The 15660-nt window shown below is 37.0% G+C and overlaps 2 protein-coding genes across 2 annotated transcripts in view; one reads left to right on the top strand and one right to left on the bottom strand.

The window, feature by feature from the left end:
* The window catches only part of LOC135835958 (uncharacterized), a 35130-nt gene extending 22157 nt beyond the window's left edge, over positions 1-12973 (bottom strand). Inside the window, exons 1-2 of the mRNA XM_065350491.1 lie at positions 12457-12973; positions 12147-12233 (exon numbers count right to left, since the gene is read on the bottom strand). Of these exons, the coding sequence (XP_065206563.1) occupies positions 12147-12233; positions 12457-12973 (604 nt within the window). The remainder of the gene's footprint in view (positions 1-12146; positions 12234-12456) is intronic.
* The window catches only part of disp (dispatched), a 344626-nt gene that overhangs the window by 224102 nt on the left and 104864 nt on the right, over positions 1-15660 (top strand). The window lies entirely within an intron of this gene.

Raw genomic sequence — 15660 nt, 5'->3', positions numbered from 1 at the left:
GCGGTTGACTGGAATTGTCGATGTCGAGTCAGCTCTAGGCTTGGTGACTGGGAAGAGAACAAGTATGTCGTCGAATTTTTTGTTGACTAAAATACTGAGTATTTTATCGAGTAGTTTTTCGACAAATTTAACACTCATGTATTGATTGTTCAATTCGTAGTCGCCGAGCGAGATCAAAACATTTTTCTTTGTATATTTGGAGTTGTCGATTTCGGTGGCAATTTCTCGCAAATTCAAACCTTCTCGTAGATATGATGGACACTCGTCGTTCACTCCAGCTATGCCGTATTTAATGAAATATGCCAAATCATCGCCGATAAATTCGTAATCGTCAAGCGGAGAGTTATAAGATGTGTCGACAGCAACCGGAAGAATCGAATTTACTAGAAAGCTCCCTCCGCTTGGGCAGAGGGGTTCATCAAGTTTTTTGAATCTTGGGACGAATTGGTGTAGAATTCTTCTTCATGTCTAGATTGTATATCGTCGAAGATTTGTCCTGCTTCGTCAAACTGTGAGGTCGGTTGACTATAACCCATCAAATTCAAATTCGGTTTCGTTTGCGGTCGAGTATTGCGGGTAGTATCTTGATTATTCCCGTCTCTCTGCGTATTATTATGAGGTGCCCCAGCTTGAGGTTGATTAGGATTGCGAATAGGACGAGCTGTATGGTTAGGATTTTCAAAACGTCCGGTTACTGGATTCCTGTTCCAAGTTGAAGCTATCGGCGGATCTCTGATCTGAAATGGGTTGTCGGCATATTCTTCGTGACGAGCCATGTCCATTAATTTCTTCGCAAACAAGATTCGGTTTTCCCTTATTTCCGTCGTGAAATGATATTTCAAACTACTTGGCGTTTTCATGAGAATTGCATTCATTATTGTCGAGTCTGGTAAGTCGGTGTCACATAGAATCTGGAACCATTTTAATAACTCCATTCCAAGCTGCATTGAGGAACGATTGTCGATGTGTAGATTGAGGAAATGTGTGTAAGCGTTGCTTTGTTGTACTCCGTCCCATACTTTACGAACAAAAGAGTCTCAGTAAGCATAATATCCATCGTCGAAATTCGCTGAGTTTTTCCATGTCATACCAATATCGCTTTGTATCATCTGTTCGAGTTGTAGGCAAAATTGATATTCATTGCATCGATGCATCTCCATGTAACGTTCGAATTTCTGGATAAAATTCATGACTTCAAATTTATTGTTGTTGTTGTAATAAATATTGAAATCCATCAAATGTTTAGGTTTGATGTCATTTTTTCCATCTCCAAATCTGATATTATACCGGAGTCTTCGTTGACGCGTGGTAATGGGTGCTGGCAGCGATGTCGATACGTTGAAAACATTTCCGCTAGGTTCACGCTGATTCACCGGAGGTAGTCCATTTAGGTTCCGAGTTGGTCGAAAATTTTCATCGTTCCTTGGCATATTTGGATTTTCGTATACGTGTTCCGGATTTCCATTTAGGATGTTCTCATCTTGTCCATGTCGATGTTGTTGTTCCTGGCCTTGTAGATTGTTCAAAACCGAAATTACTTGGTTCAATGTCCGTTGGAGATTTCGCTGTTCCATAATGATCATAGTATCGTTCTGATTCAATCCCTTCATCATGTTTGCATTCGCCGTGAATCGTTGGGCTATCTTTTCGAAGTTTTCCTTTAGATAGTTAGTCACTGCTTCATGATCCTTGGTTCGGTCTTCTTGAGATAAATGGAAAAAGTCTTGGAAGTCAGCGCGGGTTACAGTAAGTCCGGATTCAACTCTTCTGATCCTTTCTTGAACATTATGGAGCCTCAAATCTGTCGCGTTCTTTTCAGCCTTAATCCAGTTTACCACTCCGGTAGTATGATCGAGTTTTGGTGCGAAATCATCAATCGGCATTTTATATTCAATCGTCGGTGGATTCGGGAACTCTTCTTCATGATTAATTGGATCGAAACAATATTCTCTCTGCGGCCGCGGCTCCGGTGGTAGATCCGAAATATCCTGACTGGGTCGAGAATTTCCATTGATTGAAGAACTTCTAGTATCAGTTGAACTGGTTCTAAGTCGTCGTATATTTGGTGGTGGTATGGTTGTATCGAAATTCGGCGCTGTGGAGTATACGTGATTCCAATATTCGACTTCTGGCATTCCATGTATGTATTCATAATTCCGTGGCGGTAGCGGTTGACCAATATCGGTTTGATTCACTTTTTGTTGATATTCATGGTACCTGGCAGTATTTTCGACCTGCGGATCCATTACGTGTTGAGGAATCGGTTTAGGGTCATTTCTTCGTCGCGCCTCTAGTCGAATTCGTCCATCGTTGTTCACATTATAGATGCGGTTATTAGATGTACTAGGCATAGCAGCGTTGTTCCGATACATATCGGAATTCATACTCAAAATCTACGATGAATCAGAAAATACCAAACTATAGTCAGCTTAAATAATATTAGGAATATTATATAGGATTCGTCTAATGATAAATTGTAATAATCCACAGGTCGTTGAAGGATGTCGAGATTGTCTACGAGTATAGTTAGAATAAAATCGAGATAAAAATACAACGTTAACGTGAAGAAAATCAATTGGCAAGGTAGTAGCAGATGAGTCCAGAGGAATATCCACATATAAGTTGAATTATAAGTTGGGCCAAATCGATGTTCACGTTCGATGAAAACCTGTGAAAAATTTAATCAGGCGAAGTCGAATATTTACTTCAAAATATTATCCGTTATAAGCTGAGAATAATCCAAGTTCTGCTTTCAGGTCGGAAGTTGTTGATCCAAGCTATAAGATGAGAAGTGAAGTTATCCGAGAGAGCGATGACAATATAATGATTTCTCGAAATAAAACGCTTCGTATTATCGACGAAATATTTGGAAATTGGTTTGAGGCAGCGTGCGGTAGGAGTGGGGGTAACGATGCGCGGACAGCTGGTAGTTGTTTCGTTGCGTAAGCGGCGGCGACGTACGGTGGGGGGAAGAGGTTCAAGGTCGTGTTGTTGACATCGATGACTCACACCTCCCCGCAACCCGTTTCACTTCCTATCAACATAAATCTTGTCGAACTGTGAAAGTTTGTCGGATCGTGAAAATTGGTTTATTTATGTCGAACAACTTAGAATATTTTCGTTCGAAAATATCGATGCGAGTTTGCTTGTGAATATTATTACGAGTTCTACGTGTAATAAAATCTTCTTCCGTGTTGAAATCGCTGAAATCGAGTATTCTTCGTTATAAGCTGGTCGATGATGGAAAATGAACAAACCTACGTGTTTCCAAATTCAACAAAAATGTGAAGAAACTACCCCAAAACCAAGTATTTCCAAATATCATCGAAAATTTCGTGTTGGATGAAATCGTCAACTTGATTTTGAGTAAGTACGAAAATAAAATTCGTCTTTTTGTTCGCGTTCGAAGTGCCAATGTGGTCGAAATGATGCGTTTTATAAGTTGCATTTCCGGCGACAAGTCAGGTTTTCGTGGATTTAATAAAATCGTCGTACGAATTCCATCTTTCTTCAACGCGAATATTGTTTATATACTCGTGTGTAAAATTCCGTCTGATTTGATTATAAGTTGAAACAGAATTTTATTCTTCTTTTCCATTCGAGTGAAATGCCAATGTGATCGAAATGATGCGTATTTGGAGTTTGCATTTTCGACGACAAGTCAGGTTTTCATGAAACTAATAATTATTTCATCGATGTATAGGGTCGACGTAAATAAATAGCTTCTTTCGAATTCCATCTTCTTCTGCTCGAATGGTGTTCATCTGGATTGATTCGCAAATAGAGGTAAGTATTTTGACAATTTATCCGGTGGTGTTTTTCCAAATCTTCGTATAAGTTGTAAATAAATTATCAATTCTTCGCGTAGTGTCGATATTTGCGAATCGCAGTGTTATTAGATGAAACTATCGTGTTTAATCGCTGAAATTACGGAATATTTTCCATGCGCGGTGTTAACAAAAATACATGTGACTCAATCCAAATTTTCTCAATTATTCGAGTTCGTGTTTACCAACATAGTCGCGTACTTATATCGGTAGGTCGAACACGATGATATAATCAATACTAATGAGGAGAATCTGGAAATGGGTATGAAAAGACATATCGATGGAAGCTAATGATAAGCAGAATTCTCTCCGTTATGGCCATATGAGATGAATTTGTGAAATATGATTGCTTTTTCGATCGTCTTCACACCTACAACGTGTCTTGTTGTTGTAGGATTTTCTTGAACATTAATCACTGCTAATACATAAGACAATGTTCGTGTTCTCATCGTAAATTAGTTTTTCGTGCTCCTCTTCCCCACACAAATCGATGAAATCGTTGAAGTACTTCCATGGACGTATACTGATATGCCATGGTCGAGTAAGTATAAGCTGTTTCATGAATTTAGTCTCGAAATGGGATGGTAAAAATGTCCATAATCCAATCCTGAAGATTCACGGTGTTATAAGTTGAGCCGTGAAAGGATTTATCGATCGAGAGTATCGTGATGTTGAAAACAGTGCAGCAATCGTGACTTCAAATTCTTCGGTGCGGTTTTCTGGAGTTGTTAGGAGTCGGTCGAGTCGAAAATATATTTACATCTTCTTTGTGAATGTAGTTGGAATATTCACGAGTCGGCTGTGTCGAGTTAGTTTCGAATTCATGTATCATCGTATGAAATTAAAGATGTTATCATCGGGACTAATTTTGACTAAATTAGCCGTTCCAATCTATGAGCTAAATTCTGAAATAATTCAAATATTGTTCACCGAAAATTATGATGTACACATCAGGTCTAATTTCTCGTAAAATTAGCCTTTTCGGTCGACTATCTGAATTCTTCTTGCTGTTCCCACGTAGTCGATGTCGAATTAAAGATGAAATTATCAGGTCTAATTTCTTGAGTAATTAGCCTTTCGGATCGATTTCAGGAACATAACTCTTCCGTTATTAGTTGTAATTGAGCCGGTTATAAGATGAAAATAGATCTTCTTGCCCCACTGGGGGGTCCAGTGGGGTCGAGGGTCCAACTCCGTTCTATGGGTTTGAGTATTTCAAATCCAAATCCATTGTGCCGAAACCTAAGTAGGCATTGTTACAGCGTAACAGTACGATGAAAATACTTATCCATGCCCCACTGAGGGATTCAGTGGGGGTCGAGAGCCCAACTCCATATCGTGGGTTCGAGCTATTCGTGCCCCACGTTGGGCGCCAAAATTTATGAGGCGCCGCCATCCAGTGGGGTCGAGGGCTAAAATCCACGTCGTGGGTTCGAATATAAATTCGAGCCCCACGTTGGGCGCCAAAATTTATGAAGCGTTCGAAATAAACCATCAAAATTGCGTAATTACCAAAAATAGTAATTTTTGGATAACAATTCCGAGATTTCTGTTGAAGTATAGAAATATAGACTAATCTATACCACTTTGCCTGTTCTGGATATCTTTTTAAGCACTGGGTTGTGATGAATTAATAGCTTGTGAATTATAAGGTGATATCTCTTGCGATCTGTTAACTAGCTCATAGAATCCTCAGGGTCGTGATAGATCGCAGACAGATTTAAGATATTGTTGGTACGACATAAAAATAATTAAATGGAGTTGGGCGTGTTTTTATAAGATGAATTACTATAAGATGTCTTGAGTCGGCCGAAATCAGTGGTAACTGCTGGAAAATAGGTCGAAAATAAAGATTTTCGACTTTTATACTTACGTTTTATACCATTATAAGATGAAAATACTTCGACGATTCGATGTTCAAAATAATCATTTTGAACATTTTATTATATACTCGGCTTATACACTCGAACTAATTACGATTGGAATAAATCGAGAACACACAAATAACTTCGTAACACACGATTTAATTGGTTTGAAACGCATCGCAATACCAATTCTTTCTCACCATTTAAGGGAGGTTAATTGAAGGTTATTTGACTACTTTGTGGAAAAATAGATTTTGGAAAACTTAGGTCTATAACACGGGAAACTTATCAGAATAAGCCTAGGACTGGTTTTTGGATTACTTAGGTCAATAACAAGAGGATGCTTAGGTCAATAAAACTTAGGTCAATAAACTTAGGAAAATAACACGAGGATGCTTAGGTCAATCCTTATATATTAAAAGATGTTTGAAGGAAAACCTTGATAGAGTCCGCCAGCCTCTTCTACTGAACCGATTTCAACGAATTTTTTTTTAAAACGTTCCTTTTGACGTGTAGATATGTCATCAAGAAAAAAAAATCGAAAATTTTGAAATTAAGGGCCGAAAAAATTGAAAAAACACGTTTTCTATTGTGTTTAAACAATAGAATTTCGAGTAAAAACCTTGATAGAATCCGCCAGCCTTTTCTATCGAACTGATTTTGACAATTTTTTTTTTCAAACGTTCCTTTTGACGTGTAGATATGTCATCAAGAAAAAAAATCGAAAATTTTCAAATTAAGGGCTGAAAAAATTGAAAAAACACTTCCTCTATTGTGTATAAATGCACGTATCGTATTACAATGCACACCGACAACAATACACTCAGAACGTTGCTATATGGGCGTGTTTACAGTGTAGGAGTGTTGAAGAGGGAATGATGTTATGTTGTGTTGCGAGTTACATTCATTGCTATAGTATTTTATTTTTTCAAAACTGGAATGTGATATCTGTTAAACTAATAAGGAGAGGAGGTTCTACACTTGAGATCATTTTTGAGTTAGGATTTTATTTCAACAGCACACATTTAAATGTTCAGTGGAACATTGTTTGTAAAAAAGTTGAAGTGAAGATGGGGAAGGGAGAATTTTCTCAAAGAGAGGGCAAAACCAGATTTTTAGATATGAAAAATCGAAATTAGTGGTTATGTTATGGAAACCCTTCGTAATGTATGATAATTTGTATGGAAATGAAGGTGCAATTACTGCTCAAGTGAAGTGAGAGCGAAAATTTGTTGAAAAAAATGGGTCGAAAAAACGGTTTATTATTGCGTGCATTATTTTTAATTTTCACTCGCGGGGGGGGGGTGGCTCAAGTCACGTCCCTCCCTTAGCTAAGCCACCACTGGTAGGGTTTCTATACTTGGGATACAAATTTGACTGTCCTATGTACCTCAAATTTTCATTTAATAGGATTGAATTACTCCAGCATACTCACTACCTACTCATTTTATGCCATCATTTTACAAGAATTTCAAACATTTTTCTACCCAATTTTACATGTTATAGAATTTCAGAAATTTTACTCCTAAAAAATGATGATAATTATCAAGTCAGTAAGTAGTTATACCAGAGTAATTCAACACCCCAAGTATAAATCTGAAGTGAATAGATAGATTTTTCGAGGAAAAAAATTTCGTTAATTCATTGTAGAAATTGATAGAAATATTGTTCAAACTTGAATTTTTTCTCTTGAAAAATTTGATTTTTTAAACATTGTACTTTAGAACCAGAGTAGAATTTGCTATTGACACATTTCAGCTGATTTGCATTTAGGAGCAGGGTCATGAGTTGAGTTGTCAAAAAAGCAAGCCCCGAAGGGGCGAGAGGCCTGAGCGAAGCGAGGGCCAGGGCGAGCAGCACGAGCGAAGCGAGTGCGCGAGCTGGGGGGTGAGGTCGCGGAGCGACCTAGGGGGCGAAGCCCCCTAGTAAGGAAATAATAAGGAAAAGGAAACTAATAAGACGAACTCCACGATACATATACGAAGGTGGTCTGAGTACGTAAAGAAAACACCAACGACCCCCGAGGGAACACTCACGAATGGAATTTGGTTTACAATTCCTAATTGGGCTGGTCCATTATAAGCTGCGTTACTATAAGATGAGAGGTCGAATACATCAACTTGATCTGGAAATTTTACTAAGTCCAGAAAACTGAAACTTAGTAGAATATTTCGGCGTCGAAAAGAACCGGAACGGAACTGCCTGCTATGTTGGGAGCTAGTCCCAAGCATAGCTCTGGAAACGACAGCATATAAAACAACACAGGATCCAATATTACCGACTGCTATTTGCCCATGAGTGTAGGTGCCTCTCCCCGGGGTCAATAACGAATCGGGAGTCGAATTACAACGAAAGGAAAAGGAATGTACTAAGACAAGACTAAGCCAAACGAGAAACTGCAACAAGACTGACTTTTTAGAGTTTTTCAGGCCGCTTGTTAACATAAAATGTGTATTTTTAAGGAAAAGAGTAGGAGTAAGTTGTGCGCGCGCCGAACGTTGTGATTGGCTAAAGCGCTACCCCCAGAAATGAACAGGAAGTCGATTGAATGACGCAATATTCACGTATGATTGCATCATATACGGAAATCTTATGTAATATTTCCGATAATTGCGTCATCTTTTTAAAGGTAGGTATATCGACTGAACAGGTAGGCAGGGAGGTCGACGGGGTCAATGTACATTAAGTGGTCATTAAAATCGCGTAATATTTCGATGTCTCAGGGATCCGCAAAATATTTCTTCGTGTATGGAGGGAGAAAAATAACAATGTTTTTTCTCCCAAGTATAAGTTGACAGATTCTGACGTAATATTTCTCCCACGTAGTCGGCATAAAATACAATTAATTCCATTATTTCGAGGTCGATATTTTCTCCCAGTGTATGTGGGAGAAAAGCCATATTTTTCTCCCAGTATAAGATGAAATATTACGTTTTCTCCCAGTATAGGCAGTAGAATTCTAACAGCTTTCTGTCACCATAAGTGGGAGAAATTGATTAGTTTTCTCCCAGTATAGGTGACTTAAAAGTGATAATTTTCTCCCATTACAAATAAACGTTACTTTGGGATCACTTGGCTGAGTGGTGAATTTTGAAGCAATTTTTCCAGGAGTGACTGCATTTTTAAATTTTTTTTTTATTTAAATTGAGAGATTGGACTCCGGAGTATCGATTTATCATTTTAAAAATATTAAATATGAAATTTTTTATTTTTTATTCGTTTCGTTTACGAGAAAAATTGAATCAAAAATTCAAAATTAACCACTTGGCTAAGTGATCCCTATAACGTCTATGAATATGGCCCTAAATAAAAATTCCTCAAGTAAGTAGGTACCAGTCGTACCAACCGTACCACTAAAGTCTAAAACCACAGAAGAGAGTTTTAAATTGAATGTGAATGTTTTTTAGCTTGTAAAATCAGGAATGTGATTAATTTTTAATTTATTTCAGCTGCCTTGTGGTATTTCTTTATAGCGTAAGTTCAAATTAAGTGAAAAAAAGAAAATTTTAACGTTTTTTGCTACTAAAAAATGCTTTGCAAAAATATCGATATATTTCGATATTTGTTTTCAATATCGATATTTTTGATATTTAAAAATATCGATATTTATCGATAATATCAATACGTTTGAGACCACTAATTTTGGCGCCGAATTAAATCCTAACTCCTTACGTATATGTACGTACTGGGTCTTGGCTGCCTTTGGCGCTGACCTGTGTTCCTGTACATATATGTAGTGGGTCCTGGCTGCCTTTGGTTTCCATTGGCGCTGACCTTTGTCTCTGTCTCTCTCTGTGTGGGTTTTGCTGCTTTATAGCGCGGACCCTATAGGCTATAGGTAGGTAGGTAGGTAGGTAGGTCTTCCTCCCCTCCTCCTTTCCTGCTACGTTTCTACGTAGCCCTGCACTGAGGGACTTAGATAGGGATATTTCAACGATTCAAAATCTTAAGTAGGAGCAGATTAGGCAATTTTAACAAACAAACTTTCTACGCTATTGTAAGAAAGTTTTCTGTAAGTTGAAAGTTGATAATTTAGTAACACAGAGATCAGATCTCTTCTATACTAAATTTTGGTCAGTTTGAGGTACAAAGTTTTTATTGGCGTAAAATACATGTATTGGTTACACACTCCCCCAGGCTGAGGGGCATGAGCTTCCTCAGCAGATAACAACTTAACTACCCGAGTAACAGCTCGTTGATATTTACCAGTTGAAGTTTTCACCATAACATTTCGTATTTCACCTTCTTTGTCAGGGTAGACAGCAACGACGATTCCCATTGGCCAGTTTAGGACTGCAACGTTGTCTTCCTTCAGGGCAACAATATCATTGACAGCAATATTGAAATCTCGAGCTTGCTATTTGTTACGAATTTGAAGTGAATTGAGATAAGATTTTCTCCACTCGTTCCAGAATGACTGAATAATTGATTGCTGGGCTTTAAGACGAGAACTCAAGTCAGCTGAAGAATTATCATCATCGAGAAGTGGAGCAAGAAGATTTGAACCAATCAGAAAGTGACCCGGAGTAATTACACCAAACGGTTCATCTGCCAAAGTCTCCTTTTGGTAGCATAATGGACGGGAATTCAGGATACTTTCCACTTGACAAGTCACAGTATGCAAATCTTCCATATTGAGAACATGATTTTTGCAGGCTTTTACAATCAACGATTTGCCTGATTTGATAGCAGCTTCCCATAAGCCACCTTGATGCGGGGCACGAGGGGTGATGAACTGCCATTTGATTTGCTCATTTGCGGCATATTGTTGAATTTTATATTGTTCTTTTAGAATGTTGTTAGCACCAACAAAGTTTTTTCCATTGTCACTATAGACTTGGGAAGGTAGACCTCGTCTAGCTGCAAACCGGCGAAACGCTTTCAGAAAGACATCAGTAGACAGGTCAGAAACAAGTGCAATGTGCACAGCTCTTGTGCACATGCAGACGAAAAATGCAGCATACACCTTATTGTGTTTTAAGGAACGATGTCCAAGGCAGCGCACAGTAAAAGGTCCACACAGATCGATGCCAACATTGAGGAAGGGACGAGCTGGTGTGATACGTGTTGAGGGCAGTTGGCCCATAATTTGTTTTCCAGTGACCGCACGTAGTCGACAACAAAGAACGCATTCACGGATCACCTTTTTTATGGCATTGTTGACACCAGCAACAATCCAATATTGATTTTGAATATAAGAGTAGACAACTACACGTGAACAGTGAAAATACTTCTCATGTACATAATCTACCAATAAGTTTACAAGATTGCATTTAGCAGACAAAATAATAGGATGGCGTTTATCGAAAGGAAGTTGAGCATTTTTCAACCTTCCACCTACTCGTAAAATACCCTTATCATCAATGAAAGGATCGAGAGATCGTAAACTGCTATCCTTTTTAAGGTTTTGACCATTGGCTAAGCGAGCCAGATCTTTTCCAAAGAACATGTTTTGAGAATACTTAATTAAAGCATCTAGTGAACGAATATTTTCTTCAGTGGTCAATTCGCCTTGATGTAGAATACCACGTTTTTTATCTACCCAACGAAACATATAAGACACAGCATGAATCGCTTTTAAATAAGACGAAAAGGTTGATAAGGTTGAAGCCTCGATAGAGCAACACACAAATGCTATTTTAGGCACACGCATTTCAAGCAATTCTATATTGTCGCTTATTTTGACATCAGAATTTAAATGTTCATTGAAATTATTTCCCAACCATACAGGTCCTTTCAACCACAATAAATTTTTTCTTTCCATAAATTCAGTCACATTTAGACCACGAGTAGCCAGATCAGCTGGGTTGGATGCAGTATCAACATACATCCACCTACCTACATGATCAAGAATTTTTTCGACTCTGTTTGAGACGAAGGTTTTCAAAGCATTCAGAGGTAGTTTTAACCAACTGAGAACTATCATTGAATCGGAAAATGCATATAAGTTATTTGAGTCAATGTTTAGATTGTTTTTTACACGAATCATGAGTTTTGCCAATAAGAGAGCAGCTTGTAGTTCTAACCGAGGTATAGTTAGTACAGGTTTGAGAGGTGCAACTTTTGTTTTTGAGCACACGAAGTTTACTTTAACATTACCGCACTTATCGACACACCGAATATACACAACCGCACAATAGGCTTTCGGCGACGCGTCACAGAAACCAATCAATTCGATTCGCACTTTAAACGGAACGCACAAACGCGGCACAGAGTACTTTTTTAATTGACTTAATTCACACCGATATTTCAGAAATTTATCTTGGAGATGATCACTCAATTTATCATCCCATTTTAAACTTTCACGCCACAAGTCTTGCAAAATAATTTTAGCACGAACTGTGATTGGCAAGAGCACTCCAAGCACATCAAAAACGCGCGCGATATCGGAGAGTAAAATACGTTTTGTTATTGAATCAGGCAAGGGATTCAAGTTTAACACGACACACTATATTATTGTCATCTCGTTTACGAATTGGAAAAAAATATCTGTAGTTGTAATGGCGGGTTTTCAAAATTGTGTGACATTTTTCATATAGTTCTGAAAACAAAGATATTACCTATTTTTTTCAACAATTGATGTTTAATGAGAGAAAGAGAGGATACTTATGTAATGTGAAAAGCCTATCGTCGGGAAATACGATTTTGAAGTAGTGTTATGAAGGTCACAGAAATGAGAATATTCGATAATTAAGTGAATTTATAGTTTTCAAGTTGAAAACGGATAAAAAGTACATATTTATGAAAAAGAAACTAGTACTTACGTTCTTCTCCGACACATTTTACTAAAGGATCTCCTGTGTAACCTGGTAAACATTCGCACTTGCGGGTATGGTTGACCACTAGACATTGTGCATTCTGACCACAAGCCGCGATACACGGATCTTGACATTTCTGCTGGATGCAGGCTTTGCTTTGAGGACATACGGAATCTTCAATGCATTCCGGTCTGCATAACGGAGGCAAGCCAATGTAGTTTTCTTTGCAAGAACATGCAACGTAATTGTTCACTTGGCGACATTCGCTGTTTGGTCCGCATGGCGAAGGACAACACAAATCCTTGACTGGTTTGGCTAAAGTATATAACAAAGAAATAATAATAAGTTGTCGAGAAGCTCGGATCAAATACCTAATTGATTTGGAAATTGAAATTAAAGCCAAAAATTTAATTACACGCTTATGTTGTTTAACACATTTTATCAACGCATTTCCTGCAAATTCGGGTAAACAACTGCATGTACGGGTATGGTTGACCACTTGACATCGTGCATTCTGGTGCATAGGAATGTGTATTTTGAAGTGGTGTATACTATGCTTTAGCGATTTTTTGCCAAAAAGTGCCATTGTGCTTTGTAGGCTCATTTTTCTATTAAGAAATGCTAAAGTTTCACTGTCCATTGACGCTTTCTTGAACTAAGAATTTTCCATACATAATTCTGAATTTGAATAACTGGAAATTGGGCGTGAAAATTTTATGCACAAGAATCGTAAGGAAAAAGTCACAAAGCAATAAATATTTTTTATACTCCTTACAGAATTTATTTAAAACTTGCGATCAGTTCATTTGTAAGGTTGAAAATGGCGCGCAAACCAAAGGTGGCATCTTATTTATACATCAAATGAATGAGCCAAATTTGGATTTTTTATTTCAATTTTTAACGGAAAAGATTCTAGACGTACCTACTCTTTTGTTTTTTCACAAAAAATGAAAAATTTGAACATAGTTACTTGTTTTATCTGCATTGTTGCCTCCACATACGACTTTAAAAATGGTTAAAATAACACCAAAAGCGTAAATCTGTAACACCATTTTTAATTATTTTCATTGTAACGCAATGTAATGTGAGAAATATTTAAACGATCTGCTTACCTGCTTGAGCTTTGCTCTCGTGTTCATTTTTGTGATTCATGCTTACCAAAATATGAAAAATTGGATAAAATTTCAACAATGTTGACATTACCATTAGTTGCCAGTGTCACGTGTAAAACATTTGTAGAACCGAAGACTTAGGTATAAAAGAAGGAGACATAGCGGACCAACCGTCAAAAGGCAAAGATCAACGATGATAAATTGTTTAACGTTTTGATGTTGAAGGGTATGCTTAACTTACTGTACTTAAATGCATAATTTTTGCATTCGTTTTCTTCCGGATTGAGGAATTCCTATTTGGGAACACACAAAAAGTAATGTAAATCCCAACTGGCAGAAATTTCTTAAATGATGCAGAAAAATTGAAAAAGCATCCAAAAATACACCCCAGACCAGATTTCAAACGCTGAATTTCATTTTTTGATTTTTAGCTTTTTTTGAAAATGCAAATTGTATGAGAGTACTTAGTTAACCCATTTTCCATTAAAACATCAAAATTTTTAAAAACTGAGGTGAAGAGTCGAAGGTATAAGATTATTGATTTCCGACTCAATGAATCAAGTGATGCTGGTTTCAAGCTGTTCTGGAATGTTCGCGGAAAAATGTTCAGAAATTATTTCTGCAAGTTCAAATTTGTATTTTGAAAGTTTTTTCGAGTTTTGAAAAATTTGAACATCCACCAGAAGCTTGAATATTCCATCTGTATATAGTTTTGATCAGATTACATTCTTGTTTAGGCTTGATCTGATCTGATCTGATCTGATCCAACACGGGAGCTGCAGGGTGTCTAACGGTCCTTCCGGTCCTTCCAGGTCAGTAAAAGTCCTTCTTTTTGCCTATTGGTCCTTCTTTTTCAAAAAGTCCTTCAAAAGTCCTTCTTTTTGCCCGAAGGTCCTTCTTTTTTCCGAATTTTCTAATAATTCTGTCATTTAATAAAAATTAGAAATGGTGTTCTTTTACGTCTCATATTGTATCAATTTTCCACAGCTTTCGCCCTCGCTTCGCTCGGGCTAGATCATTTTTCTTTTTTTTTCTCTGACCAAAGTTAAAGGGTAGAAAAATATGTCTTCTCAAATCAAAAATAATGCTGTTTTACTACTCAGGAATTGTGAATTTTCGAAAACTTTTGCCCTCGCTTCGCTCGGGCGTTTATTCCTATTTTTAACTATAATAAATACCTATAAAATTTTCTGAAAACTTGAAATTTGTAAATTTTGAAGCTATGAAAATCAACTTTTTGCATAAAAAAATGATGTTTTACATTTTGAATTATCAATTTTTCACAGCTGGTACAACAATTTTCAAACATTTCCTAGAATGGAAAAATCAACTCGAGAAATTCCAAAAATATAATCGAATCAATGAAAAATTCAAATAAATTTTTCATTTGACATTTTTGTTTTCAACTTCCCTTTTTAAAAAATGGTTCGAACCACATCTGGCCAATTCTTTGGAAAAAATTTCGGGGCTGGAGGGGGGAGTTTGGAGTAAAAAATTGGGAAAATCTAGCGAGAAAAATTGAAAGAATGTCTTAGTCTCACCCCCTCTCCATCTCCCACCACGCATCGTTTCGTCACACCTCTGAAAATGAAAATATGTACTTAATGTTTTGTGTGGAAAGTTTTTTGCTCACCTCCTTTTTATTACATTAAACATTTTTTTAGTCACTTTTTTGATTACTTTTTGGTTACTAAAGTTATTTTTTTTTTTTGAGAAAAATTTGAGTACCATCCCTGATATTAATATTGTTCATCAAAGTACATACATAGTTTCCCTTACTCAATTTTGATGTCTAAACAGTAAGCGAGGGTACGTGAGGCGTGACAAAGTATAACTTGAAAATATGTCGTATGAAAAAAAAAGATAAAAATACGAAAAAAGTACGAAATTTCGTTTTTTGGATTTGGTAGTCATTAGACAAGAAATTTATCAGGTCTATTTTGAATATTTTTAATTTTTTTGTTTCTTTTAAAAATTATAAATTTTCGAAGTTTTTTTTGGCAATTTTGTAAAAATTAATGAGGGGGGGGGGTTAGTAGGTGCATTTTCAATTTTAAAAATGTACTTCCAGAAGGTCCTTCCAAGGTCCTTCAAAAGT

The sequence above is a fragment of the Planococcus citri genome, chromosome 1 (genome assembly GCF_950023065.1).
Source record: "Planococcus citri chromosome 1, ihPlaCitr1.1, whole genome shotgun sequence".
NCBI lineage: Eukaryota > Metazoa > Arthropoda > Insecta > Hemiptera > Pseudococcidae > Planococcus > Planococcus citri.
Note: the sequence above shows the minus strand (reverse complement) of the source record. Positions and strands in the feature narration are given on the sequence as shown.